The sequence below is a fragment of the Heteronotia binoei genome, chromosome 6 (assembly GCF_032191835.1).
Source record: "Heteronotia binoei isolate CCM8104 ecotype False Entrance Well chromosome 6, APGP_CSIRO_Hbin_v1, whole genome shotgun sequence".
NCBI classification, from domain to species: Eukaryota; Metazoa; Chordata; class Lepidosauria; order Squamata; family Gekkonidae; genus Heteronotia; species Heteronotia binoei.
In genome coordinates, this window is record NC_083228.1 from 43,057,673 (window position 1) to 43,084,159 (window position 26,487).

At 41.6% G+C, this 26,487-nt stretch overlaps 1 protein-coding gene across 1 annotated transcript in view; it reads left to right on the forward strand.

Annotated features, from left to right (window-relative positions):
* Positions 1 to 24,329, forward strand: part of CFAP46 (cilia and flagella associated protein 46) — a 155,736-nt gene extending 131,407 nt beyond the window's left edge. Inside the window, exons 49-60 of the mRNA XM_060241376.1 lie at positions 86 to 195; positions 6,104 to 6,270; positions 6,920 to 7,084; positions 10,581 to 10,654; positions 17,166 to 17,229; positions 17,710 to 17,745; positions 18,121 to 18,220; positions 18,904 to 19,016; positions 19,528 to 19,609; positions 21,106 to 21,242; positions 22,292 to 22,375; positions 24,102 to 24,329. Coding sequence (XP_060097359.1) covers positions 86 to 195; positions 6,104 to 6,270; positions 6,920 to 7,084; positions 10,581 to 10,654; positions 17,166 to 17,229; positions 17,710 to 17,745; positions 18,121 to 18,220; positions 18,904 to 19,016; positions 19,528 to 19,609; positions 21,106 to 21,242; positions 22,292 to 22,375; positions 24,102 to 24,232 — 1,263 coding nt within the window. The 3' untranslated portion in view covers positions 24,233 to 24,329. The remainder of the gene's footprint in view (positions 1 to 85; positions 196 to 6,103; positions 6,271 to 6,919; positions 7,085 to 10,580; positions 10,655 to 17,165; positions 17,230 to 17,709; positions 17,746 to 18,120; positions 18,221 to 18,903; positions 19,017 to 19,527; positions 19,610 to 21,105; positions 21,243 to 22,291; positions 22,376 to 24,101) is intronic.
* The last annotated feature ends 2,158 nt before the right edge of the window (positions 24,330 to 26,487 follow it).

Below are 26,487 nucleotides of genomic sequence, written 5' to 3' on the forward strand. Positions count from 1 at the left end.
CCTGTTGTATTTGATCATTATATAATTTTTGTGTCCTTGTGAGTCTTAGGCCTTTTTGTATAACTAAGTTTTCATTTTTTTATAGATTATAGAAGAAGAAAATGAAATTTGTACATCAGAATTCCAGGCTATATTAAAAGATATGGAAGAATATCTTAACCCTGTATTGTCACAGTTTAATTTCTCTGATCTGAGGTAATTCTTTCTTTCTTCTCATTGAGCTGTTACGTGTATCAATTATTATATGCTTATTCTTGAAAGTTTAATATTCAAGGTCAGTTCATGTTACCAGCTCACATATTAGAGTCCAATGGGCTCTAGTTTCCCCTATGGAGAAATGGGTCACATGAGTGATTATGCCCAGTTCACAATTCAGCCAGATTTCATTGGATGAATTAGTTATGATTTATCAACCAAGAGAGAATCACAGGAGTAGAGCACAGCCAAAAAAAACCAGCCATGAAATGTAACTAATAAAATTCTAATAAAATATATAATTGTTATTATAAATTGTTATCATAAATTGAAGTAACATACATCAGTATATCATGTATCAAATTTTCTCCACACATGGTGCTTGGGACTCAAGCATCCTATTTCGAATGAGATGAACTTTGGATTATACCTCTTTAAAAAGCCGTAAGGAGAAACAGATATTAAGCTGACAATTCCGTCGGAGGCTTATTTGTTCTGGGTCCATACCATCATTGGAATTATTGATGCATGCAACTGATGAGACAAGGATCTTCATTTAATTATAGGGACTGCACAAGCACTTTCTAAGAAGGATTTAGAAGTGGATAGGAAGACCTGTTTACCTTGGAATAGAATAACTGATGCACTTTATGAACTTTTGAGAATATTTACAGGACATTTCTGGTATATTATATATTGATGTTGTGTGTTACTTCAATTTATGATAACAATTTCTAATAACAATTATATATTGACTTGAGAATTTTGTTAGTTACATTTCACAGCTGTTTTTTTGGTGGTGCTAGTTATGATTTAAGCAGGAGTGCTTGGAATGAAGAAACAACTTCTATTTTGAATGTGTGTACATAAAGTATTATAAGATGTTTTTAGAAGTGACCTTTAATGGACAGAAGAGAGTAACAAAATAATTTCATGTTGATTGTACAATAATGTAATTAGAAAATTGACCATGTAACCTCAGTTTGCCAGTATTATTAAATTGAGCCTGCCTTGGCTGAGAGGGCGGGATATAAATTAAATAAATAAATATAAATTCCTAAGTACAAAATTATATGCCGTATATAGCTCTCAGATGTGCATGCTACCCAGAGTCTCAGTGACCATTCTGATGGGATAATCAAAGTGACTCAGGAGAGATTTTCCATCCTCAGGTTTCTCTGAGGACCAAATTAATTGTCCCAAATTAATTAATTAGGGACAGTGGCTCAGTGGTAGAGCATCTGCTTGGGAAGCAGAAGGTCCCAGGTTCAATCCCTGGCATCTCCAAAAAAGGGTCCAGGCAAATAGGTGTGAAAAACCTCAGCTTGAGACCCTGGAGAGCCTCTGCCAGTCTGAGAAGACAATACTGACTTTGATGGACCAAGGGTCTGATTCAGTATAAGGCAGCTTCATATGTTCATATGTTCATTTTAAGCGCCTCTCATTTTTAAAAAATGCTAGAATTGGCCCAAGAAGGGGAGTCGAATCTGGATTGAGGCCAGGGGCTTTAGCACTCCCTCTCTGCCCATTTTCCTGATTTAAGCTCTCTCCTGGACCTGCTGTTTGTCTACAGAACAGGGAAGCAATATGGTAAAAAAAAAAAATGGAATCAGGAATGTGTTGCAGGAGGAATAGGATTGCCATCCCCCTCAATGTGGGCAGGGTTTCCCCTGCTTCCAGAGCCTCCAATCTGCTGCCACAGAGCTGGCCGGTGGGGGGAGCCCTGCCCCAAAGAGCTCTGGCACAATGACATTACCTGGAGATGACATCATCACGTGAGGGATGCTGTAGCATTTGCGTAAAAACTTTTGTGTTGACCATAGAGGTTTCCCCGCAAATGATAGAGTGTCCCCTGCATGACATACCTGGTGCAATGACAACTTCTGGGTGATGTCATTGTAGTGCACATGCAAAGTATGCACACTGAAGACTCCCGGGAAGAGAACTGGGGTCAGTCCTAAGAAGGAAAGGTAAAAAATCTTTCCCTATACTCTCATTAGATATTAATCAATCAACAAAAATGAACAATAGTTACTTTTAGCATTTTTTTTTTTTTGAAATGGAGGTCTTCACCACAGATTTCTTATGTCACATATAGTTTGGCTTTGCGGAATACCAAAAAACCTCATACCCTGATGAAAAAATTTCCTGTATGTATGCGGGAATGCATCTAAACAGTCATACCTGAAGATCCCTCACCAGCAGTGGTGGGATTCAGCCGGTTCGCACCAGTTCTGCAGAACCGATACCTAATGTGGTATCGGTTCGGCAGAACCGTTTGTTGGCCGGGGGAAGGGGGGGGAAACTGCGCCAAGGAGCGTGGCGACTCTGGTCCTTCTGAGCCCATCTCGGAGGAGCAGCTAAGGCTCAGAAGGACCCAGATACACCCCCAGAGGATCCGGCAAACGGCAGTCTGACCTTCCACATGCTTACTCGAAAGTAAGCCACACGGGATTCAAGGGGAGTTACTTTCAAGTAAACGCGACTAGCGGCACAGCTGTGCAATCTAGCCGCTAGGCGCGCCGGGCTAGGTCCCAGTGAGTTCCGTAGGGCTTACTGGAGTAAAAGCGCACCGGTTTGCAGCCTAAGCGCGCACTGAACAGCTACAATCCTATGCTGTTGCTAAGAAATCCCATTGAGGTTTGCTCCGAACTCTGCATTCAGCAATGTTTACTCCCGAGTAAGCCCGGACTGCTCCCAAACCTCCCTGGCTGATTCTGCAGCCGCATAGAAGACACAAAAAAGCAAACACGCAGCGCGGGGATGGGGGGGGCAAGAAAGGAAGGTGGAATGATAGTTTGGAAATTGCTTTCACCCCAGCCCACCTGTCCCTGCCACTCAATCCTCCTTCTCCTCCTGGCAAAGATCGTACTCCTGTCTTACTTCTTAAATCACATATTACGTTGAGCACCAACTCCCCTCCCCTGCCGAGGTGTAAAGACTCTGGAGGGGGAGGGGGATGTCACGTGGGAACAGCCCGGCCAGGGACAACGGCAGTCGCTTTTCAAAGGAAATTGCCTGGCTGGACACTTGGGCGCATTTCAATATATGGAAATGACCAGCGGCTTGTGCAATAAATCAACACTCAGGACTTTTGGTCATTTTTTCCCTCCTCGATGTCCTTCAATTTTCTCATTCTTTCTTTCCTGGGCACATCAGCAAGCCATTGCATCACCGATTCCTCGATTCTCTATTAATTTCCCTCGTCTTTCCTTATTAGTGTCATCATCATCAATAGCAGCTAGCTCAAGCATTGTAGCAATTTGGTCCCCAAACAAAAGGGACTTTTGTGTAACTTGTTATTTCAGATGGCGAATATTGTGTAGTTAGACGTCCCCTTTTTTGTTAGATTAATTGCAAACTTAAGACGCAAAAGGAGTCCTCCAAAAACTGCGGGAAGTTTTTTTGGTTGCTTGTTTAGAAAATGCTTTTTAAAAAGCATTGTGTGCGTTGGCCCCATGCATATGAGGTCTTGGAAGTTTTATTAAAGACCTGAGGTTTGGAATTGTTTTGCATTTTTGCAATCCCTAACCGGAAAAGGTGTAGTATATTGGCGCATGCAACCAGGCAATGCTATCAGTAGGAAAAGGATGAGAAATAAGCGTGCACGGAGTTTCTTGCCCAAAGGGGACTTCACTTTAGCTTAGTCGGAATTTTTCCACTCCGGCCCCTCCCCCATTTTACATAGCTTTGCCTTTCTTGTACAACGTTCTGTGAAACGTTAGCCGCCATTTACCCAATTAAATGTTTGCATGCCTCACTGCTGTAATTTGCTTCCCAGAAAACATGCATAGGATAACCTAACAATGCATAGTAGGAGTCAAGCAGCATCTTTAAGACCAACAAAGTTTTATTCAGAATGTAAGCTTACATTTCTGACTATAACTTTGTTGGTCTTAAAGGTGATACTTGACTCCTACTTTGTTCTACAGCTTCAGACCAACACAGCTGCCCACCTGGATCTAAAAGTGCATGCTTCCTTGGAAGTAAATTCCACTGAAAGGTGGGGCGGGGAGTCAACTCTAAAATTTGCAGGGGAGAGTAGGGGAATATCAGTTCTGTTACTTACAACACCAGTACTTGAAATCTGTTTACACATTCAGCTGCAAATTAGCAGGTGCTGACAAAAGTAGAAAGATGGTCCAGACCAAAGATCTGAAGTCCAAAATCAGAAGCTAAGTAGGGCTGACCTTGGCTAGTATTTGGAAGGGTGACCTCCAAGGAATGCCAGGGTCCTGATGCAGAGGGAGTGGCAAACTGCCTCTGAAACATCTCTTGACTAAAAAACAAGTCTATCTTGTCACCTAGTGGTGCATAATGCTAAAAGAGCTAGAACTTTTGGCTGCCAGACAATCTTAGGATTTCCTGGCTATACTACACACAATGCATCATCATCATCTGGCAGTGTGGTAATATTACCAGATCCTAAGATTGTCTGGCAGTCAAAATTCTAGCTCTTGTAGCATTATGCACCACTAGGTAGTGAGCTAGACTTTTTTAAAGGCAAGAGACATTTCAGAAGCAGTTTGCAGTTGCTGCCTCTGCGTCATGCCCCTGGTATTCCTTGGAGGTCGCCCTTCCAAATACTAACCAAGGCCAGCCCTGCTTAGCTTCCAAAATCTGACGAGATGGGGCTATCCTGGGTTATCCAGGGCAGGGCAGGGAGTGGGATATAAATGAAGTAAACAAATAAAACAGGCATTTTAAAGTGTATAAATGCAAGGATTGATCAGGGTAACCACATATGGTTCTCCCCTAGTCCATTTCACACTCAGGACAACTTTGTGAGGTAGATTAGGCTGAGAGATAGTGACTTGGCACAAGATTACCCAGTGGCAAATCACCTCTATTCATCAGTTGGTTGTGTAAGATCCTTGACCATTTTGGGGATACTCTTCATGTCTCCCAGTTCAAGGGGAGCCTCCAGTTTGCAGACTTTTCTAGTCATTGGTGTATCTTGAATTAAGCCTGTATCAAATTCCAGCTTTCCAGCTGGTAGGAAAATAGCCTGATGTGGTAATTTTGATATCCACTTGATTGAGCAGGTCCATCATTCCCAAGCATTTTTGTACGTATACCGGTAATTTAAGTAAGCAATCTGATTTCCATTTAACACAGGACATAATTAGGGCTGTCACCCAATTAAAGAAATTTTAATCAATCTTACACATTTTAATCTATCCATTTAATGTGAGAGATATGTGGAGTATGCCCCAATGTAATTTTTTTCCTCTACTGCAGCTGTGGAAAGCTTTGAATTTGATTCAAACATCGAACAAGTTGTCTTTACCTCTTTTACTGTTCTTATTGCAGTATTTAATGCGTGAATTATTAAACTACCTTTCGGTATATCTTTTGGTATAGTTAAAATGGTCCTTAGGACATAGAACCTGTTGTTAATGTATTTGAATCCCACCACTGCTCACCAGGGCTACACTCAGAACATGCTGATCAGACAGCCATGAGAGTCTGCATTGTCTGGGACGCTGGCACTAACTTAGCACTCATATCTGATTATTTCATTTCCATCCTTGGGCCCTGTGCTTCTAGTACCACTAGTGGTACTGTGCTTATGGGAGGGTGGGGGCAAATGGGGAGAGACATATAACTTTATGAGATTTGCTTGCTCATCTTAGCCTCAGGTAGCACTCTTTGTCTATGCTTGAGGCCAGCACTCCTTTAATACCAAACTAAATCAGTGAGGCAACAGTCTATGCAAGCCTGTATTAGCCTTATATGAAACTATTGAGTTCCTGGGTTTCCTTGTCCATGGTACAGTCAAGCATGAATTCTTTGCATACTTTTTTTTGTACCACAGGTAGCATTATACAAGTAACTCATTTCATTAGTGTCCTTTAATCATCCCATCTTGTGTGGTATTTTTAAGATCTTATTTTTATTTCTTCAGGCAGCCAAGTCCAGCAGTTTCTCCGACTGAATCAGTAAAATCCAAAACTGCTGACTCAGGAAAGTCCAAAAAAGGAAAAAGTCCAAAAGGTGACTCAGGAAAAAATAAAGGAAATGAGTCAGGGAAACAAAAAACCAAAAATAAGGAGAAAAACATTACAACTCAAGGTGTGTCTTAACTTTCAAAGTATATTGCCACTGAGAAATTATCACAAAAGATACCTACTTGCTGAGCAGCTTATCACAAAACAAAATGATTGTATACTCAGGTTTGCTTAAGTTATTCGTGCCATTGATAGGCATGCTCTCTGTAGGACTGAAGTCACTGCTAACAATTATATCCGGAGAGGAAACAACAGATGTCCATTCATGGCTAATTCCTTATGTCATTGAAACAAAATCTGAGTCTGGTGGCACCTTTAAAACCAACACGGTTTAATTCTGGGTATAGGCTTTTACGTGCATGCATACTTCATCCGATAACGTTGAAACAGTGGTTTGCATTTGAGTAGTGTGAGGAAACTGGAAGAGGATGTGAGCATGATAGCCAGTGTGGTGTAATGGCTAAAGTGTCAGATCTGGGAGATCTAGGTTCAAATCACCATTGTGCCATGGAAGTTCACTGGGTGACCTTGGGCCTGTCACACACTCTCAATCCAATTTACCTCATGGAGTTGTTGTGAGGATTAAAATGGATGAGACGAGAAAGGTGTATGCTGCTTTGGGTTTGCACTGGAGAGAAAGGCAGGGTATAAATAAATGAATGGATAAAAACTATTAATTAATTTTATTTACTATTCATCTTTGTTGTATTCAGCTGGTGCTCCAGATATGGGAGAGTGTGTGATACTACTGGCAGACAAGTATCTTATGGAGCTACCTTTAGAATCATTGAGTATTTTTCAAGAGGATGCAATAAGTTCCGTGTCCAGAGATTTTTCTCTCCAGTTTTTGTATAACCGCATACATAAAGAAGAATCAGGTATAACAATGCTAACTTCCTTTTTTTCCAAATGTAAAGTATTTCAAATACTTTAGAAGACTTCAAATAATAGAAGACTTTGTTGAACAAGTTATAATAGCGAGAAGACTCTGAACATTCTTGAACATTTATGTCATCTCTTGTCCAGCCAAATTTGTATTATGAGAGGATATTTTAAAGTTTACTTAGAGGACCAGCCTCATTATTAGTAACAAAGCTAAGCTGAGACTGTTGTGGACAAATTTGGTGATGTTTTTTCACACACATACACACAATTGTTTTTAGATATATAGTGTAAAATGTCTGTCAAGATAACTCCGTGTGGCCAGTCCTTGTACTTAGGTCTGCTAATCCACCCTTAGAAGTCTACAGATGCCAAGAAAACATGGGCAATAAACTATGAAGCCAAAGAGATGAACAAAGCCTTGCCTAATTTTTTTTTCATGCAAAATCCTTGTACATATAGAAACTTTCTAATATATAATTCCTCAGCACAGGGCTGTTTTAGACCACTCACTAGATCACTGGAAGGGATTGGGCAGGAGAGAGGGAAGTCTGCCTTCAAAGTTGTTCAGGATTTTCTATTCCTCTTCTGTTTCATGTAGACATCAGTTATGCCAGTCATGCCCCAAAAAAGACTTTAGGGGTGGAAACAGGAGCAAGGTTGTGACAAGCATGATTGTACTCTGAAGGAAGTTCTGGCCATCACATTTAAAGGGGCCGTGCTGCCTTTAAACACCCTCCCTCCATTTGGAAATAATTCTTTTGGGGCTCATAGAATTGGACCCCCTGGTCCAATCTTTTTGAAATTTGGGTGAGGGGAGGTTTGAAGAGAGACACCAGATGCTATGCTGAAAATTTGGTGCCTCTACCTCTAAAAAACCAAACACCTTCCCCCCCACAGAGCCCCACAGATCGATTATTATAGCCTATGAGAACCAGTCTCTATTGGGTTTAATGGAGTGCAAAACAGACATTGAACCCCCACACACACATTGATCACCCTGAAGTGGGGGGAGGGCCTCCAACCAGGGGAACCCCTGCCCTCAACTGGGGATTGGCAACCCTGTTCTAGGGGAAAGGGCAGTTTTTCTCCCTGCACAACCATAGGGCAAGGTTTCTAAGCCCAAGGATGTAAGAATGCCTATTTATATGGTCAAAATGAGAGTGCACAGCTATAAGACACTTACCCAGATTGGTTCAACACTTTACAGCCGGATCAGCAAGTACCCAAAGCCCCCTGTTTCTGTTCCATTCAAGAGTCTTTGGATCTTATCTCTAAGAGTCAAAAGTATATGGCTACCAGGGATCAAATATATGAGGGGGCTGATGGCACCATGGCACCTTCAGGTATCCTATTGGGGATCACTAATTTAAAGATTTGTTTCATTGGGCAGGAACTAATCTAAAATCTCTGAAGTGCCTTTAATATCAGCCAGAACTGAGCTCCCAAATACAAATAGTAGCATGTTTCAGAATAAATGGCTTTATTTTCATTAGGCCAGGAAGAGTTTTCAGAGGAGCATGAGATAGCAGATATCTGCTTTCATGAGAAAGCAGAAAAGAAAGACGATAGCATCTTTAGCACTTACCTTGGCACAGAATGCAGAACAATCCCTTTGAGATAACCAAAGAAAAAGCAATGACCAAATTGTGGACAAAATGTATGTTCCAAATGATGAACTGCAACTGATGGATTGTTCATCCTGAAATACCTGTTTAGCTCAGGTAATGTCAGTCACAACGCAATCCTCAGAACACTTTAGTAGGCAGAAGTCCTACTGAGTAGACCAGAGTAGGATTATTAGCAGATCTGCTTAGGCTTGCTCTCTGAGTTCCTCTTCAGGGACCAGCTACGTGTTAGTGTTTTTAAAGAGTTGGTTCCTCACAGCCACACAGCAGCTGCAGGGAATTGCTTTCTTTTTTCCCTTTCTCTTTTTTTAAAGGAGAATGCAGATGGGCTCAGAATACTGTTGTGAGGGGAGGAAGTCCATTTTCCAGCACAGAAACTGCACTGAGGGGCATATAAGGCAGCAGTATTCTGTCATGTAAAGCAGCAAAAATGGGGAAATAACTGTCCCCCAGCACTGTTTTGGCATGGAAAACAACTTAGGGAGAAAGCAAGAGCCCTTACTCCATCCATCACAGTGTTCTGAAGTTCCATTTGCATAAAAGGCACACAGGATTAAGCTTCACATCCAGAATTCTATTTCTAGCTGTAGCCAACCTGTACTCATGAGGAAAGCATGAAGGAAATAGCCATTCCCTGTTTTATGCACACATGTACATGGATTAGATGCATCCATACAGGCTATTAGAAATGACAGTTAGTTGGAACCAGGGTTGGCCCTGCCACTAGGCAAACTAGGTGATTGCCTAGGGTGCCAGCCTTCTGCGTGCACCAAAATGGGTTCCCCATGTGACTTGGTGTTGTTATCACTGCGGGGTGGGGGATGCCAGAAGTTAGCTTTGCCTAGAGTGCCAGACAGTCTAGGGCCGGCCCTGGTTGGAGCCTCTATGTCCAGAAGAAATAGTATACTTCCAAGCACCAGGAATAAACACAGAGTTTCCACTCAACCATTACGGTAAATATTCATGAAGGACTGATCTGCTAGGCCTTTCATCTAATCCTTTGTGATACAACTTTTTGCTTCCTGTGTGAAGGAATACCTCTTTTTGTAAGCCCTGGGATTTGCTTCCAGTAAGGCTCTTTGGCGGACTATCATTGATTTTCAGTGTTATTAACAACTTATCATGATCGCATGCAAACTGCACATTGGGGAGGAGGGGATTTTCCTCTCATTTCATAATTAACATCACAAACTCTTACAAATACTACGTATCTACTATAAAATTGATAGAATATTTATCATGCCGTCCTGAACTGAGTCAATAGGCCCAAAGGGTTAACTTTGCTTAAGATAGCACTGCAGATGAATCTAAACATACACTAAACCAGGAAGTTCTTGCACCAGGTAGTGGCGTAGAGTTTAAGACTTGGATGTTTAATCCCCCAACTTGGAGCAAGTATTTGGCACAATTTAGATGAGCATGTATGTTAGGGCAATATAATGCTTTTAACTCAGCTGAAATGATGGGACAATTTTAAAATATTCCTCCAGAAAACCACAGGTATGTTTTTTGTTCTTACCTATTGGATTACGTATTTTATACTTCTTTATACTGTTGCCATTTTAAACATTCCTATGATAAATATATTCCTATCTGGATAGGACACTTGGCAAGCATTCCCAATATTCAGAAATTGAAATTCATATTTTCCTGCAAACAAAAAAATTGCATGGTGGATTTTGCTCTATTTTGCTATATAATGTCCATACATCTGACAAACTGAATTTGTTTTACTGATGCATGGCCTTAGGCTGTTAAATCCAAGGAAAGGATATTTAAATTTAAATCTCCAGATTTGTTCTGGTTCAAGTACTAACTTTTAAAATGCTCAGTCATTTAGGCTGATTGTGCTTTTTTAAAACAGAAAATGAAACGAAGAAGGATGCAAAGGGTGCAAAAGAGCCAAAACAAAAAGGTGATTCTAAGAGGGGCAAGCTGGTAAGTGTGCATTTCTGTGATTTTTCAGAGTGATACTGAGCTATACCTGAAAGCCCTAACCAAGATATCATAATTCTCTCTTCTTTCTTGTACTGAAATTGGTGGCCCATGTCATTCACTACAGCAAGGACATTGGTCCTACCTACTAAAATGAAGGAGGCTTCTTTATATCCCAGGAAAACCTCTCTCTCTCGGCTTGGCTTCGCGAACGAAGATTTAAGAAGGGTGCAATAGTCCACGTTTGCTGCAGGCTCGCTGGTGGCTGACAAGACCAATGTGGGACAGGCAGGTCCGGCCACAGCGGCTGCAGGGAAAAGTCTGATTTAGGGTTGGTCCTGTAGCAGTGCGATTCTTCCTCAATCTCCTTTTGTCCTCAAGACCAGCTATGCGTGTGTTCTCAAAGGAAGAGACAGCCTGGTGGATGGTGTGCCTCCATGCTTTGCGATCTGAGGCTAGGTCAGACCACTGGTGATGGTTGATGTGACAGGTGCTAAGGGAAAACCTAACTATGTAGAAAAATATGAGTTTCCCTTGGCATTCCGGAAGGGGAGGGGAGACAGCCAAGTAAAGGACTGAGCTCATTTGCTGCCCAGTCCAACATGCAATAAAGTGGAGCAGCAAAATACTAGGGGTCACTGCCCAGAAGTTAATCTGGAAATCCCTTAAGGAAGAATAGAATTTGCTACTCCAGACATTTGGGACAAGTGAGTCTAAGGCTTGGGGGCAACTGAGATTCTTTACTTCTGATACCCCTCATTTCAAACCCTTTCCTCCTTACTTCATACAACTGAGTGGAGTGACAGTGTGGTTCTTTCCACATGCAGGGTGCTGTTGCATTGCTCTTTCAACCACCACTACACTTCCACTCACTACTGACTACATTCCCCAGTCATATTGCCATTATAGTCTTGCTGTGTCCACTGACGCAGCAAAGACAAAGGAGAGCACTGCATTGCTGATCTCTCAAATTAGTCACCTGAAACCCAGCCCAAATAAGCCTAGGTTCTTTGTGTGCTCCCCTCATTTGCTCCACTCTTCACTCTATTCACCTTTGAGCAGCTTTGCCCTTCTTCTGACATTCTGGTTAATTTCATGAACTTTTGCAAAGCTCTCTCTACTTCTGTGAATCCCTCCATTCACGTCCTTATGTTGCTGTCACAGTCTAGGGCACCCTACCCAAGGGAGAGAAGAGGTAGAGCTGGGACATAGTCCCAACAAAGACAACAGCTCAGTTGCAGATATGAGGAAAAAGCCTTTGGGGCTGATAAGAGTGCTGGAAGAGAAGAGAGGAGGAAGGCCAACAAGTACCAGTTCCTACTTGTGAGAAAGGGTCTGTTCAGAAGTAGGAGAATGGAAGCAGAAACCAAGAGAAGAGGACCTCAAAGGCCACATCTTAAGGAAGTGAGGGAGGCAGATGGCTGTCAGCTGAGAACAGTTAGTGGGCATCAGGGCTTTTTTTTGTAGCAGGAATTCATTTGCATATTGGGCTATACCCTCTGATGTAGCCAGTCCTCCTGGAGCTTACAGTAGGCCCTGTACTAAGAGCCCTGTAAGCTCTTGGAGGATTGGCTACATTAGGGGTGTGTGGCCTAATATGCACAGGAGTTCTTGTTACAAAAAAAACCTCAGTGTGAGTAGGTGGAGGTGATGAGACATGAACTGGCCCTGCTACAGGATGGCAGTTAACCACTGGAATTGGCCTTGTAAAGAAGCTGGGCAATTAAAGAGCAATTGTTATATTTGTGTTGTTGACTAGCCTTTGGCTGTGTGGAAAGAAGGTGGCACCTCCCTAGGAAGATGAAGTCCTGGGGTTTCATAAACACCCCATTTTACTTTGTCACCTAGATTATAATTGCCTCTTTAATACTTTCTGATCTTTCTTCTTATCTGTGAGTTCCAGAATAATGTAAATGAGGTACATAATTTGGTGTGTGTTTGTAAAATGTTTCTCTCTGTAGTGCAATTTCATTGTTGTATACAATGATTTTTTTAAAAAATCACACAATTGAAATCCCCCAAGCAATTTAAGCTTTGCTTCCTACTGTCTCAATTGTTAATGTAATTGGCCCTTTAAGACTTCATATTTTCGTTTCTTCTTTGCAATCCCATTTGCTGTTTATTTTTTTTCATTGATGTGTCATTCATGCAACTTCCCTGTTGCACATCAATAAAATATTCATGCTCGCAAGCAAAAAGAAAAATGTCAAGCTCTCTCACACATACACAATCTCACAGAGTGTAATCAGTCTTTCAGACAAACATTCCCTGATCTTGTTCCCTCTTTTCAGCCTCAGGCTCCTTAGAAATAATGAGAGAAAGGACTCTATTGCAGGATACTGTACAATACCAATGGAACTCAGAAATGGTGGGGCATTTATTATATGTTGGATGCTCTCTGAGCCCCACATTAGTGAGGGGGAGCAGGATATAAATTGAAAATAACAACCACAATAACAAAACATAGTGCCAATGCTAACAGCTTTCAGTTAAGTGTTCTTTGCCAGTCCACACCAGAGCTAGGACTGCAGTTTGTTCAGAATAAAAAATATTACCACAAAGTGGTTTTGCAAAAAGGAGGAGTGACAGCTCAGTTTGATAATGATGCTGTGTAGGTTCTCTGTGTCCCAAATATGAATGAGATCAGATTTGCAGACAAAATGGCTAATGTGGTTGTAGTCAATGTCTATTGAAAGTTGCATGTGACAAGAAAACAGTGGGACCTTCAATGGTCCATCAAATGCATATGACATCTCATCAAATTAATCTTATTTGTGTTCTTGTCATTTTTATTGATTTAATGTAGCTGTTTCATGCAGTGCTGATTTTGTTGGGTGCCTTTTGCATGCTAATGGGGAGGCAGAATATAAACTTAATAAATAAATTTGAAAAGGAATTGTCGATGATGAATCCCTTGAGGGGAGAATACAATGTGACAGCTGGGGTTTTAAATGCCATTTAAAAAGAGGTAGCATGTTGTGTTGTTTGATCAATATGGTGTCTTCCCCAAGCTCCACCTGACCAACAGGTTCTAAGTGACTTCAGAAAGCAGTAATTCCCAGATGAAGAATAAACAGGGTAGGGGGACCATAACTTTATTAGCTGAAACTATATCCAAGTATAAAAGTGACTGGATTCATATGTAAGGTTGCACTAATTTCTAGGAATTCACTCCTCAGGATTTGGTAGAACCTCCCCCGCCCCTCCCAAAAAAAGATTCCAGTATCACCACACACACACACAAAAGCCCTGATTATAACACACAACCTGTGCTGGGCTCACAAAGTTATAGCATATCAGTTAACAAGGTAGGGGTGCAGAGAGTAGTTATCAGTAGTGTTCCCTCTAAGCTGAGTTAGTGTGAGCTAGCTAGCAGGTTTTAACCTCTGGTTCATGCATTTTTGTCGTAGCTCAGGAACGATGGCCCCAGAGTAAACTACTTTCTGTCACTCACGACTTTAATGGCGGTAGCTCACAAAGCAGAATTTTTGCTCACAAGACTCCATTGCTTTAGAGGAAGCACTGGTTATCAGGCAAGCTTTTTGCCATACCTCAGTCTTAGGAATTTCACTCTGTATATGCGCACTCCCTATGCAAACTCCCTATGCAAACTCCAGTATCTGAAACCCAGACTCTGAGACAGCACAGTCTCCTCATCAGGATTGCCAACAAGGGTGATGGCTGGAGAACTCCTGGGATTACAACTGATCTCCAGGTGACAGGCGGTGAATTCATCTGGAGAAAATGGCCATAGGTGGACTCTATGGCATTATACCCCACTGAAGCCCTCCCCTCCCTCCTCAGGCTCCACCCCTAAAATCTCCAGGTATTTCCCAATTTGGAGCTGGCAACCCTACTCCTTTTTGAAGTGTTTACTTAAATTCACCTGCTTTACATCAGAATCCAGGGTTGGAGACATACAAAATCTCCTAAGGAAGGATCTCTTTTTGCTGCCTTCTCTGGAGGAACAAATCCTATCTGAACACATTCAATGTCTTAGCCTGCTTATTCTTAAACCAGGCTCTGAGACAAAATCCCTGCAGTCTCATTCTCTGAAGGCTCAGACCCTATTGGACAAGAGCTGACAATATAACAGGTTTTTCTCTTTCGTTGCTATCCATAGGCCCTGATTGGCTGTTACCTGCTGTGCACATGCACCAAACAGGAATACAGGAGATCAGTGACTGACACAAAGGGGCAGAACTTTTTGCCAATGTTATCACATACTGGTCTTCCTTTATTCCTACAGTCCTAAGATTCTGGGTTGGACTCGTACACTGTTTATTTGAGTGTTGCCACTTCTCCTTGCTCCATTCAACTGCATGGGGTTAGAGAAAGTGTGGGATGAGGACTGGGATAACAAGAGTTCAAATTTCTATTCTGCTGTAGAGTTCCCCAGGAAACCTTGGGTCAGCCTAACTTACCTTACAGCCTTTGGCAACATATTACCCTAAAGGATTATTAAGAGGATAAATGGAGGAGAGAACATCCTGAGCATCTTGGGGAAAGAATGGGATAAAAATCAAATAAATGAATGGGTCTGTAATTGAGGAAAAGTCATCAATGTGACTTCTCCTTGCTCCCCAATCATACAACAGGCTCTCAGGGAGAAACAAAATTACTTTTCACCTAGTTCATTGCAATAACTTGAATTGGCCTTGTGGATGGAAATACAGGAAATTGATGTGCTTATATGTGTATCTTTTCTATATAATTCCCCTTTTGTTTTGGCAAATCCAAGCGCCCTCATTGGTTGGGACTGGATGGGACTGTGGTGCATCAACCTTTGTCCCATCAAACCATCAATCAACTGCTCTTGTGTCGCATTGGCTGACCCTGTTCTCTCCCACCCACTGGTGGCCCCAGCACAGATGAGGATTGGTCCTCTGGGGAAACTGCTAGGCAGTGGCTGCTGCTAGGCAACAAATCGTGTTTTTCTCAGTAAAAAGCAACCAAGTTTGGTTATCTCAGGAGAAGCTGTGGGGGAGGCCCTTTCAAGTTCTATGTTGGCTTTTGAGGAAGAACTCATTGGTTGACTCTGTTCCTCTCTCCCAGATGTGTGGCTGTTGCTAGCCAGCCAAGCTTATTCTATCAGTAAAGGGCAACCAACCTAGGCTCTGACAGCTGCTGCCTCTCCCTACTCTCCCATCGGCTAAACTGTCTGCTGCACTGCTTTGCAGAGGAGAGAAAGAAAGCCTTCCCTTGACTGACTGAGGGACAGAGAAGGCGGGAAAGAGGACTCATCCCTATCCTACTCTGGGAAGGAAACATCCAGTTTCAGGGGGGGAGATGGTGTCCTGTCACAGTAGGCTTGAGACAGATGGGATGGGAAAGCAAGAGACAGAGACAGGTTGAAGTCCTGTGCTTAAGACCAACAATGTTATCAGAGAGGGAGTGTTGGTCTGAAAGGTATCACTAAAGGCCTCTGTGGGAGAACTCATTGGGGCCAGTCCTGACAAGGGCTGCCAGTTCCAGGTTGGTGGGAAATCCTTGGAAATTTTGTGGTGGAGTTTAAGGAAGGCATAGGAGTTAAGGCTTCAGAGTGGGGTCTGCCAGTCCCAGGTTCTTGCTGTAGAAGCTGACTGAGTGATTTCAGACCAGCCACACACTGCCAGCCTCACCTATCTTGCAGGATTGTGGTGCAGTTCAAAGGGGGGAGAGGAAATTGATGTAAGCTTCTTTGTTCCCCCACCACTGTGGAGAAAGACTGTCCTTTTCCTATGTAGAGGCTGCAGGGAAAGGGAAGGTGATGGAAAGCTGAAGACAGAGGGGCAGATAAAGGGAAGGAGAAAGGATTGCCAACTCCAGGTTAGGAAATTCCTGGAGATTTAAGAGGTGGAGCTTGGAGACAGTGGGGTTTGAGGAGGGATGGGACCTCAGACAGGTACAATACCATACACTGCACCCTCCAAACTAGACATTTTCTCCTGGGGAACCATTGTTGTCAATCTCCAGGTGAGGGCTAGAGATCACTCAGAATTACAACCTCTCTCCAGATGGCAGAGATCAGCTCCTCTTGAGGTGGGAAGGAGTGAATGCCTTCACTTGGGTAGGTGGGAAGACAGCAAGGATGGGGGGGGGGCACTCACCCAGAGCATCTTTCTAGAGTCCATTGTATTTTTCTTCACAACAGGCCTTATTCCTAGTGTGAAGTAATTCTGCAAAGGTTCATCATAGTTGTGGCCTGTTCACTAGGCCTAAACTTGAGTAGCAACCAAAATCCTCCAGAAAAAAAATAAACCAAGTAGCATTTCTTCTGTTTATTTTGAAAAAAAAAATCTCATATATGATTACTTAGGGTCCAAACTTTAGAACACTTTCATAGGAGGAAGCTCTATACTTATTTTCATAAGATTAAGTAGTAGATAGATGGCTCCACTGGTGCTCCAATCCTAAACGCGCTTACAAAGAAATAATAAATCCTACTGAATTTACTGGGTTTTCATTCTAAGTTAAGCTATAGCTGTATGGTTGTTGTTTTCATGCTAAGGTATAATTGTGTTTTACTTAACAGCAATTTACAATTAATCGTGTTCTTCCACCCAACTGCATTTCAGTGGATATACATAATGTTAAATGTATCCTTTCAAAAATTACTGTTCATCATATCAGACACCTAGAGCTGTGTTTTCTTGTTTGTATTAAGGCTGTCAAAAACTTAGCCTGAGAGGCTCCAGTATGGCCCCAAACCATTCCTGCTACACGCCACATTAATGGAATCACCTTCAGGGCTGGGAAGTTATGCCCTTTAGTAGAGTAGAGGATTCACCTATCTATTTATTGTAACTTGTCATAACTTTTCCCCCTTTCAACAGTACCTATGCCAAGGACTGTGGAGAGTGTGTCGTCTGCAGTTTGCCAACACTTGCAGTCCGCGGAGAAGCATGTGGTTGTGGGTTAAAGGAAAATGAGATATTTAGGCCAAGAAGGATGGTTCCCAGCCGAGTTGTAATGTGTGACAGGTTTATGGAAGGTCAAATTGTGGACAGTGAACTTTGAAGAAAGTTGGGGAAGGGTTTGACAACTCTTAGGTTCCTGCCCTTAACTGCATATGTTAGATATTGTTGATCCATATAATGATGCAGAAGAAACAGGTAACCCTTTGCCTTAGTTTACTCGAGTCCTTGAATATACCTTGTTATTCTCTTGTCATTCCATTAGCTGTGAGAAATTAACTGGATATTGTTTTTGCAACACCACTGAAATCATTTTCAAATGTAGTACAGCTAATACATAGGCTAAAAATGCCAATTTTGCATAAATTAAAGAAATGTAGTCACTTTTAAAAGTGTATCTTTATGGAATAAAAAAGAATGTTTTAGCAAGTTAGTGTATGATACACATAATAAGATCAATAAAAAGTTTATCCATTTTTAAAGCTGCAGTTGTTTCAAATTATGAAACTGATGGGTTTACATTAGTGCTGGAAAACACAAAGCACATAATAATTTTATAAAATTATATCTCAGATCCAGAAAGTCCTATTCAAGTGTTTAAGTCAGTCCAAGACAGATATGAACAATTTACATTACGCTGGGATGGAGTTCTTGGTATTACACATGTTCCAAGGTACGCAAGTTTGTTGATTTTGAATTAATTTGTCCAATTAATTTAAGAGCTAAACAGATGTCTAAAACTTTGTGTTTAAATTGTTAAGGAAGAGTTAAGATGAAAGATACCTTTCAGCCAAAGTTAAAACACTTTCAAGACCCTTTGTTTTCCATAAGTATATGATGAAGCATCCCTTGCTGATATGAAAGATGCTAAAATTTGGCTTCTTCCCCCATATACATTTTACAAGTATTCCTGTCATTGGTAGGATAGAAACAAAAAACATAACTGGTGATTTAAAAATTGGTGGTTAATGATTAAAAAGACATTGTGTTATGGTGATTAGAGCATCAGACTAGGATCTGGAAGACCCAGGTTCAAATCCCTGCTCTGCCGTGTAAGCTTACTAGGCGACCTTGGGCCAGTCACACTGTTTCAGCCTAAGCTGCCTCAGTCATAAGGTCGATATGAGAATAAAATGGAGGAGGAGAGCATGATGTAAGTTGCTTTGGGCCCCCACTGCAGAGAGATGTGGGTATAAATGAATTAAATAAATAAATGCATTTTTCTATAACTGAGCAGGTACTTCTCAAAGTAACACAGCTTTATATTCACATGCAAATCCAATTTGGTTAAATATACTTTAAATGATACATAGTCACAAGCATATTGTTAAAATAAAGTTTGGAACTGTTTTTCAGTCAAGCTGAATGGGAATACTTATTGAGTAACTGCAGTGCGTTTCTGTTCTCTGGAATGGAAAGATTGTTCGCTCACATATTTTTGGACAGACTGACTGCTATGAACATCCCAGGTGATTTAATGAAACCAAACTTGTCCCCTTTACAGAATGTTAAAAAAATTATGTTCATTTTGTACGGAAATGTAGGATTGAATAATGTGAGGCTTAGTGGCAGTATGTTTGCAAGATGAAGCTGGCAATAAATGCCTTTGGTTGAAGCAGCAGGCATCCAATGAAAAAGACAGCTTCCCCAGCTGAAATCACCACCTGAAATCACTAGCTGCATGGCCCAGGTCAAGCAAATGTTGGAGTTTCAGTGCCACCAGTTACAGATTAGTATAATTGTTTTAACTTTATACTAATGCATTAATTATGTTGCCGAATGACTCATTATTTGTTGTGATCCACCATGAGCACACTAGTGGGGAAGGTGGAATATAAATTTGAAAAATAAATAAATAAAATAATCAATAGATAGCTTTGTATGGAAAACTGTATTGGGACTATTTATGCCCATTTTCGTTTCTTGACATAAGTGCTGCTGAAAGTAACATCAAAATTGGGTTTTTCCCCCCCTCTCCAGAATGTCAGATCATGATACTTTTAGATCTTGTGTATACAAAAGAAAGCAGTGCACGGGTATCAAATCTTTATGAAGATAAAAGGTAAAAAAAAATCCTTTTGTATTAGTTTCTCAGTAGTAAAACCTGGGCTAAAGCTAATCATTTTAAAGCATTTTACAATTTGACTGCGTAACTGTTGGGGCTTTTCAACAGTTAAATTCTTCTCTCTTTGAATAATATGTATGCAGAATGTTTTTAAAATTGTATCATGCTGTGTGCTAAAATTGTAAGCTGGGCAATATGTTCACACTGAGAATGAAAATGTGAAATGAAATGAGCTATATAGTTACATACAAGGCTTTTTTTGTAACAGGAACTCCTTTGCATATTAGGCTTCACCCCCCTGGTAGCCAATCCTCCAAGATCTTACAGTAGTTCCTGTAAGAAGAGCCTTATAAGCTCTTGGAGGATTGGCTACATTGGAGGGTGTAGCCTAATATGCAAATGAGTTCCTGCCAAAAAAACCCTGGTTATATAAGCTACATTTTAACACCACAGATGACATGTTAATGGTGCAATCCAAAGAACAACTGCACCTTTGTGGTTCAAGGGAGTGGGAGGACAGTGAGGCAACTCACCAAGCAACAAACCACAGACAGATTGCTGGAATGAAATGGCCACAACTTTATTGGTTACAGCTGACAGGGCGTAGGTGCAGCATGGAGGCAATGGAGCCAAGCATCAGTCAACCTGCTTGCCGATCAATAAACAGACCACCTACTCCCAGCTGGGGAAGTACCATGAGATGGCAGTATGCAGGAGACCACATGGCTATAGGCCATTGCATGGCTCCCTGTGCCAGTTATAGTGAGGGTGACCTGACAGCCCCCAAGCTGGGCATGTCAGTCCTCATCCAAAATCCCAAGGATGGAGGAAAAGGACATGCACGCTGAATTTCCCTCCAAAATGGATTACACCACCAACAAATTGTGGCAAGAAAAAAAAAGAGGGGGGGAATGAACAAAGCCAGATACTCTAACAATGTGATAAAGGGTGGGATGATGCCATGAGACCTTGGTGGCACATCACAGGCTTTTAAAATCCTGAGCATGTGGACCTGAGAGAAAATTCCCTCACTACTGTCTGCCAGCCTTAACCCCTTCCTTCCCTAGCCACCCAGAGTCAGGGCTGATTGGCAAGCCAGGGAGGGAGAACACCCAGAGGTCTGCACAGCCATTTTTGACCGTGCCACCAAACTCAGAGGCTGCAGATCTCACCTTGCTGCCCCACCCATGGTCCTTCAAATGAGGCCTCAGGTGAGTTCAGGAATGTGCTTCTAAATCCAGGGACTTCAGTGGGATTAGCGAAGAGAAACTCTGTTTAGGATTGCACTCTTAACTTTGGGAGACTGAAGTGGCAACTAAAATACATTGTGCAAGTTCATAGTTTACAAATTCTTCGCATCATGCAAGACACGCTGATGAGAAACCAACAGGAAACATGTGAATAAACCTATATTTTCTCTTTGTATTCAGAATATTTGGGCATGCTAGTCCTTTTTGTTGATTATATTTTGACTTCCTCATTGCCTTCCATAGTTCTTTGCGCCTGTCTCTGGAGATGCCAACTGAGACAGCCATCATTCTGAGCCTTATTGGAGTGCGTGCCATCATAGCCAATCAATGGTATACTTCCATGGGAGAGAATGCAGCAAGACTAGAAACACTGTATGAGAGTATGTACTTAATACTAATTGTTTTCTAAAACAGCTGCTGTTAGTGCTTCATGCCTTCTTCTAAATATTACAATTAACCTATGTTTTTAGATGGGATAAAGTGAAACTTCTAGACTCATAAAGGTCCCAGAGCAGTAGTTTTCAAAGTCTCTCCCTTCAGAGAATTCTCCTCCATTGATTTTGTTTGCTGAAGATCTCTGTCTGGAAATACTTTGACATTGTAGAGGATTCTGAAAAGTATACTAGGGCTTGTACTTTTTTTATGCAGTACACTGGGCAGGCCTGTTGGGTTTCACCACAACCTTATGCAAACTGAGAGTAGACCCTTGAGTGTACCCAGTGCTTTTTCATGGTTGTGCATTTTAGAGGATGACAAACGGGATCCTTGCATATTTGGTGGCTTCTCATTCCTTCCCTGTTGACCCACATTTCCTCACCACTTGCTCTGTCTAATTATGCTTGTACAGGTTCTTCCCCTTTTTTGCATTTTCACATATGAGGGTGGGATGTTGCAGTGTCTGCACATGCACATACCTTACTGATTTCTGGGGAGGGGTGTTAATCTCTTATATACGTTCCTTAACTTTCATATTTTCCCTCAAACGTAGAATTTTATATCCCAGCTTTGGGTGCTCCCCTCTTTTAAGGATTTTATAAATCTGCATTGGAAAGGCACTTGTTGCTATTGTTACCGGTAAACTACTTTCTTTCAGGAAAACTTGTCTACTAATACCAGTGTTATCACTGAGGAACCCCAGGGTTTCCCAGAAAAAGCTTTGAAAAGCTCTGTCCTAGACAACTGTGGACCCCATAAAGACATTATCTCTTTAAAAGCCAATTAACTTTTTAAATTAGATCAGGCTATAAGAGCTTAACAGTCCACAGTAACATACACAAAGAACATTGCCTAAGAACATTGATTTCCTTGGATTTAGGCATGCCTAACTTGATAAGATCAGGATGCCACTCACAAATTTGGAGAAACTGTGTGTTGTGTCCCTGTTTTGCTTCCTTTTAAAAAAAAATAAATGATACTATTTTTTTTCTAGATTTGTTAAAAATAGGCAAAACAACTGGACAGACTATTCGTGTTCTTCAAAGGAGCAAGACCACCACTGAAGACTCACTGAAAGGTGATATTGGTGTTTTTACCAGGGTCCACAGAGCAAAATCTGACATGGTTTTTATCTCACCATTTGCTTTTTTTTGTTAAACTGAAATTGTATCATATGCTGGCATGACTGGATGACTCTAAGGACATTTCCACACATAAGGTTTAAATTGTCCTTGATCTGCCTTTCTCATTGAGACCCAAGTATGATAAAAATGTTCAGTCAATCACTAAGCAGATTACAAAATTTTATGACATCAACCCATCCATGAGCAAATTACAAGATATGGCAGAATTTGAATCTAACAGCAAAGATTCCTAGGAAGACAAAATAATGCAGTTGGGTTGGGGTTGTAGGAAGTGGCGGGGGGGGGGGGAGAGAGAACAGCTCATGCAATCTATTTAATGCAATGAGACAATTAGTACAGGAAAGACATTATTGTTAGTAAAATTCACCTCCTGAAATGTCTTACTGCTGGTTCCATGTGTCTCTTGGACAGACAAGTGCAATTGGCAGCTGGGCAAACAGCCCACCCTCCATGGCTCTTCTCTGCTAATAAAAGCATGTTGGTTGGAAGGAATTAAGTGATGAAGCCCCACCTGTCCCCACCCTGTGCTCAGGAACTGACACAAATTGGGCTCCCCTCGTGCCCAGTTCCAGAAGTGAGGGGGGAGAAGCCTCCTCTAGCGCACTCTTCAAAGAATTTAGAAGAAACCCAGGCCCTGTCAAAGTGGGCAGAGCTGAGCCTTGTTGCGGCACTCTTCTGATTGCACTGAGGGGGACGGAACACGGCACCGCATTGCAGTGCTGCAGAGGGTGGGTGGTAGCAGTAGGGGGCAGCAGGCAGGGGAGCCTGTCTGGGGTGCCACACACCCTAGGGCCGGTACTGGATACAACTGTCTCACACTGTTTTTAAGATGAGTGACAGGTCACAAATAAAACTCTAGTTGGGTTGAGACTCCCACACCCAAGTTGTATGTAGCCAGAGGCCTGACCCCACAGAACTTGAGCAGCCTGAGCAGAAGGAAACACAGACAGGAAGTGGCGTTCTGATGCTCCTGGGAGGGCAAGCAGCTGGGAGTTTTAAAGGGCCTGAAAAGAAGGTAGAGGAGAGCTGTGAAGAAATCTAGAATAACAGAGGTGGCAAGTTGTGGGATATAACAAGTGTGGGGTGTGGATTGTATGGGAATGACAATTGTATAAATATTTTGGAGGCCTAAAGTGGAGTGGCCAAAAAGGAATCAGGAGGAGTGATCCCTGCTGGAGCAAGTGGGAGATCTCCTGATCTGAGGACTAAACTTCACATTGTGTTTAATGTCTCATCTAATCAGACCTTTATCTCAATCCTTATCTCTGTGCTCTTGCCTTCAGAAGTAAGGCAGATGGCAACCAGAGACAGGGCTTTTTATTTGGTGGCACCTCACCTTTGGAATGCTCTCCACCTTGAGGCTAACCTGATGCTACGTTCTTTTCCTTTAGATGTCAAACCAACACATTTCTCTTTATCTAGTCTTTTAATCAGTTAACTAACTTGGGATTTTACCCAATATCATTTTAGGCTGCTCAGTTTTATGTCCTTTAATGCCCTGGCTTGCTTTTATTGGCTGTTTTATTCACATTATTATTGTTTCATTGGTATGATTTGTTTTTATTTATATTGCCTGCAATGCAACTTCTAAGCACTTAAAACTTAACTAGATCTTGCGCTTGGCATGTTTTAACTATTTGCTCTGCATTGCTTTTGTAGAGGAGACTCCTGAAGACAAGAAAGAAGAACAGATTGAAGTGAAAAGCCCTGATCGGCTAAGCTGTCCGGTGATAGAGCATTCAAAGTTTAATACTGTTTTATATGGACTGCCTAACATGATATTTATGTAATCACAAATTGTTTTATAGATAATAAGAAATAGTTAGAGTGAAGTGTAGAAATATTTCTGTTGGAAGTTGTTAAAAATAAAAGCTCACAAAATTTTGATCTTTTGTCAATAGTTCATTTGAGTCTAAACACTGCCATTCAGCCAGATCTCTCAAAAGGGCATGTTTTGTTGGTTTTGTTTTTTGCTGTGCTTTGCTATTTCTTTTACTCTAGATTTTGCTGTGCTTTGCTATTTCTTTTACTCTTTTACTCTAGATTTTACTCTAGATTTTGCCTAATTTTATTAGGAAGGAGTGGGGGTTCTTGTGCTTATAAAATTAAAGACCAAATTAAAATGCATGTTTCGCTATCCCCTTGTATGGTCTCAACATTTCCCTTGTAGAAACAATACTTCAAAAACAGATTCAGAAAATGGTTTGTGTGGGAGCCAATTTATCCACCCAGCTGACAATCTTCTTTGCGTAGTAGAGAAGCAGGTACACTTATTTAGCCACCATGCGGCCAAGGCAATGGCTTCATTCAGACATCACAAGAAACCAGATTTATGAAACTGTAGTTTGCTTATCCCAGTCATGGAATAAGAGGACACGTTCCCTTAAGAATGCAAAATTGATAGAACAGCAGGGGGTAGAGAGTAGGACTAAATGGACAGTTCTTGAAATGGAGAGAAGTTAACAAAGGGGTTCCACAGGGATTGGTGTTGAGACCAGTACTATTTATTTTATTCATAAATTATCTAGCATTCAGACTGAGCAGAGAAGTGGCCACGTTTACAGGCAATACCAAATTATTAAAGACTAGGAATAAGGCCTGTTGTGGGGGGAAATACAACAGGCCCTAAAAGAGGCTCTGGGCAAGTCTTGCTGTCTTCCCACCTACCCAAGTGAAGGCATTCACTATTTCCATCCTTGGTGTCTTCCCACCCATCCACCTCCCAACTTCCCATCCACCCCCAAACCACCTCTTACTCTCAACTACCCCTGCACCCTTGGCACTCACTACTCTCCGCACCTGTGACATTCACTCACCCTCCACCCTTACTGTCTTCCCCCCCTCCCCTGCTGCCTTTTGGGTAACAGGTGAACTACCTTAACAGGCAAACTACTTTCTATAAGAATTTCCTTACCTAAAATATGTACCTTTCCAATATGTAACTTCACGTGAACACATATCTCTGATGCACTTGACTGTAGGTGTAGTATCCTACATTTCATTTTATCCTCTGTTTATTGGAGTTAATAGAAATATCCAGTAAAAATGGAAAGATCCAATGATTATTGCACACGCACACACCCCAAATTTTAAAAGATGTCTCACAAACCAGACATGCCTGTTCCCTGAGATAAATTATTTGTCTTCCTTTTAAAGGCATTAATATGCCACTGAAAAACACTATTCTTGGTCCCCTGCTAGGCTAAAGTTAATTAGAAGCTGATAGAAATATAAAGTTTTATACCAATACATTATAAAATCAGGACATCCATAGTGTCGAGTTTTTTGAGGGTTTTGGTTCATTCGGGTTCATAACTAAATGTTCTTTTTCTTCACAAGCACAGCTTATCAGATAAGCATGTCAAACTGGCTTTCCGCCTTCGAATAGTTTAGCTTGAAAGCTTCTCTATTTCCATTTCATTTTCATATTTGAGTTAATTGAATTTACAAGAATTTGATGGTTTGCTAAATTTGTAGAGTTTTGAGCAATGTCTGTATGAAATTGGTTCCCCAGAGAACATTTGTCTCTGTGATCCATAAGATTGCCTGCAGTGTTTCCTGTTTTAAAAAAAATCTGCTGCACAACTCTGAAACTGATGTTTAAACTCCCTTAAGGCAGTTTGGGGAGTAATTTAAGTCTGTTCTACCAATGGGATTTTGTGGTACCTCAGAACTGTGTGCCCCCAAATCCTAATACTTTTCTACACTTTATGTGTTACATGTTTATTATGAAGTCTGTTGCACCCCATTGGCTCATGTCGTTTCCTTAGGTGACTGTTACAACACTATTCAGGTATGAGTGATCAGGGCTGGCGTCATCAGTAGGCCTTGGTGGTCACTCTCCAACCAGTAAAATCTGGCTGCTGACCCACTCACAGTGGCAGTTTCAGCAAATCAGAGAGAGAGTAGATAGCTACAGGCAGGGAAGGGGTTGCCTCCTTCCCAGCTCCCCTCTTCTTACCCTCCCTGCCCCCACCTTCCCCTCTCCTTCACTTTCTCCTTTCAGTCTGCTGTCTATGCACAGTGTTTGATCCTGCACACCTGG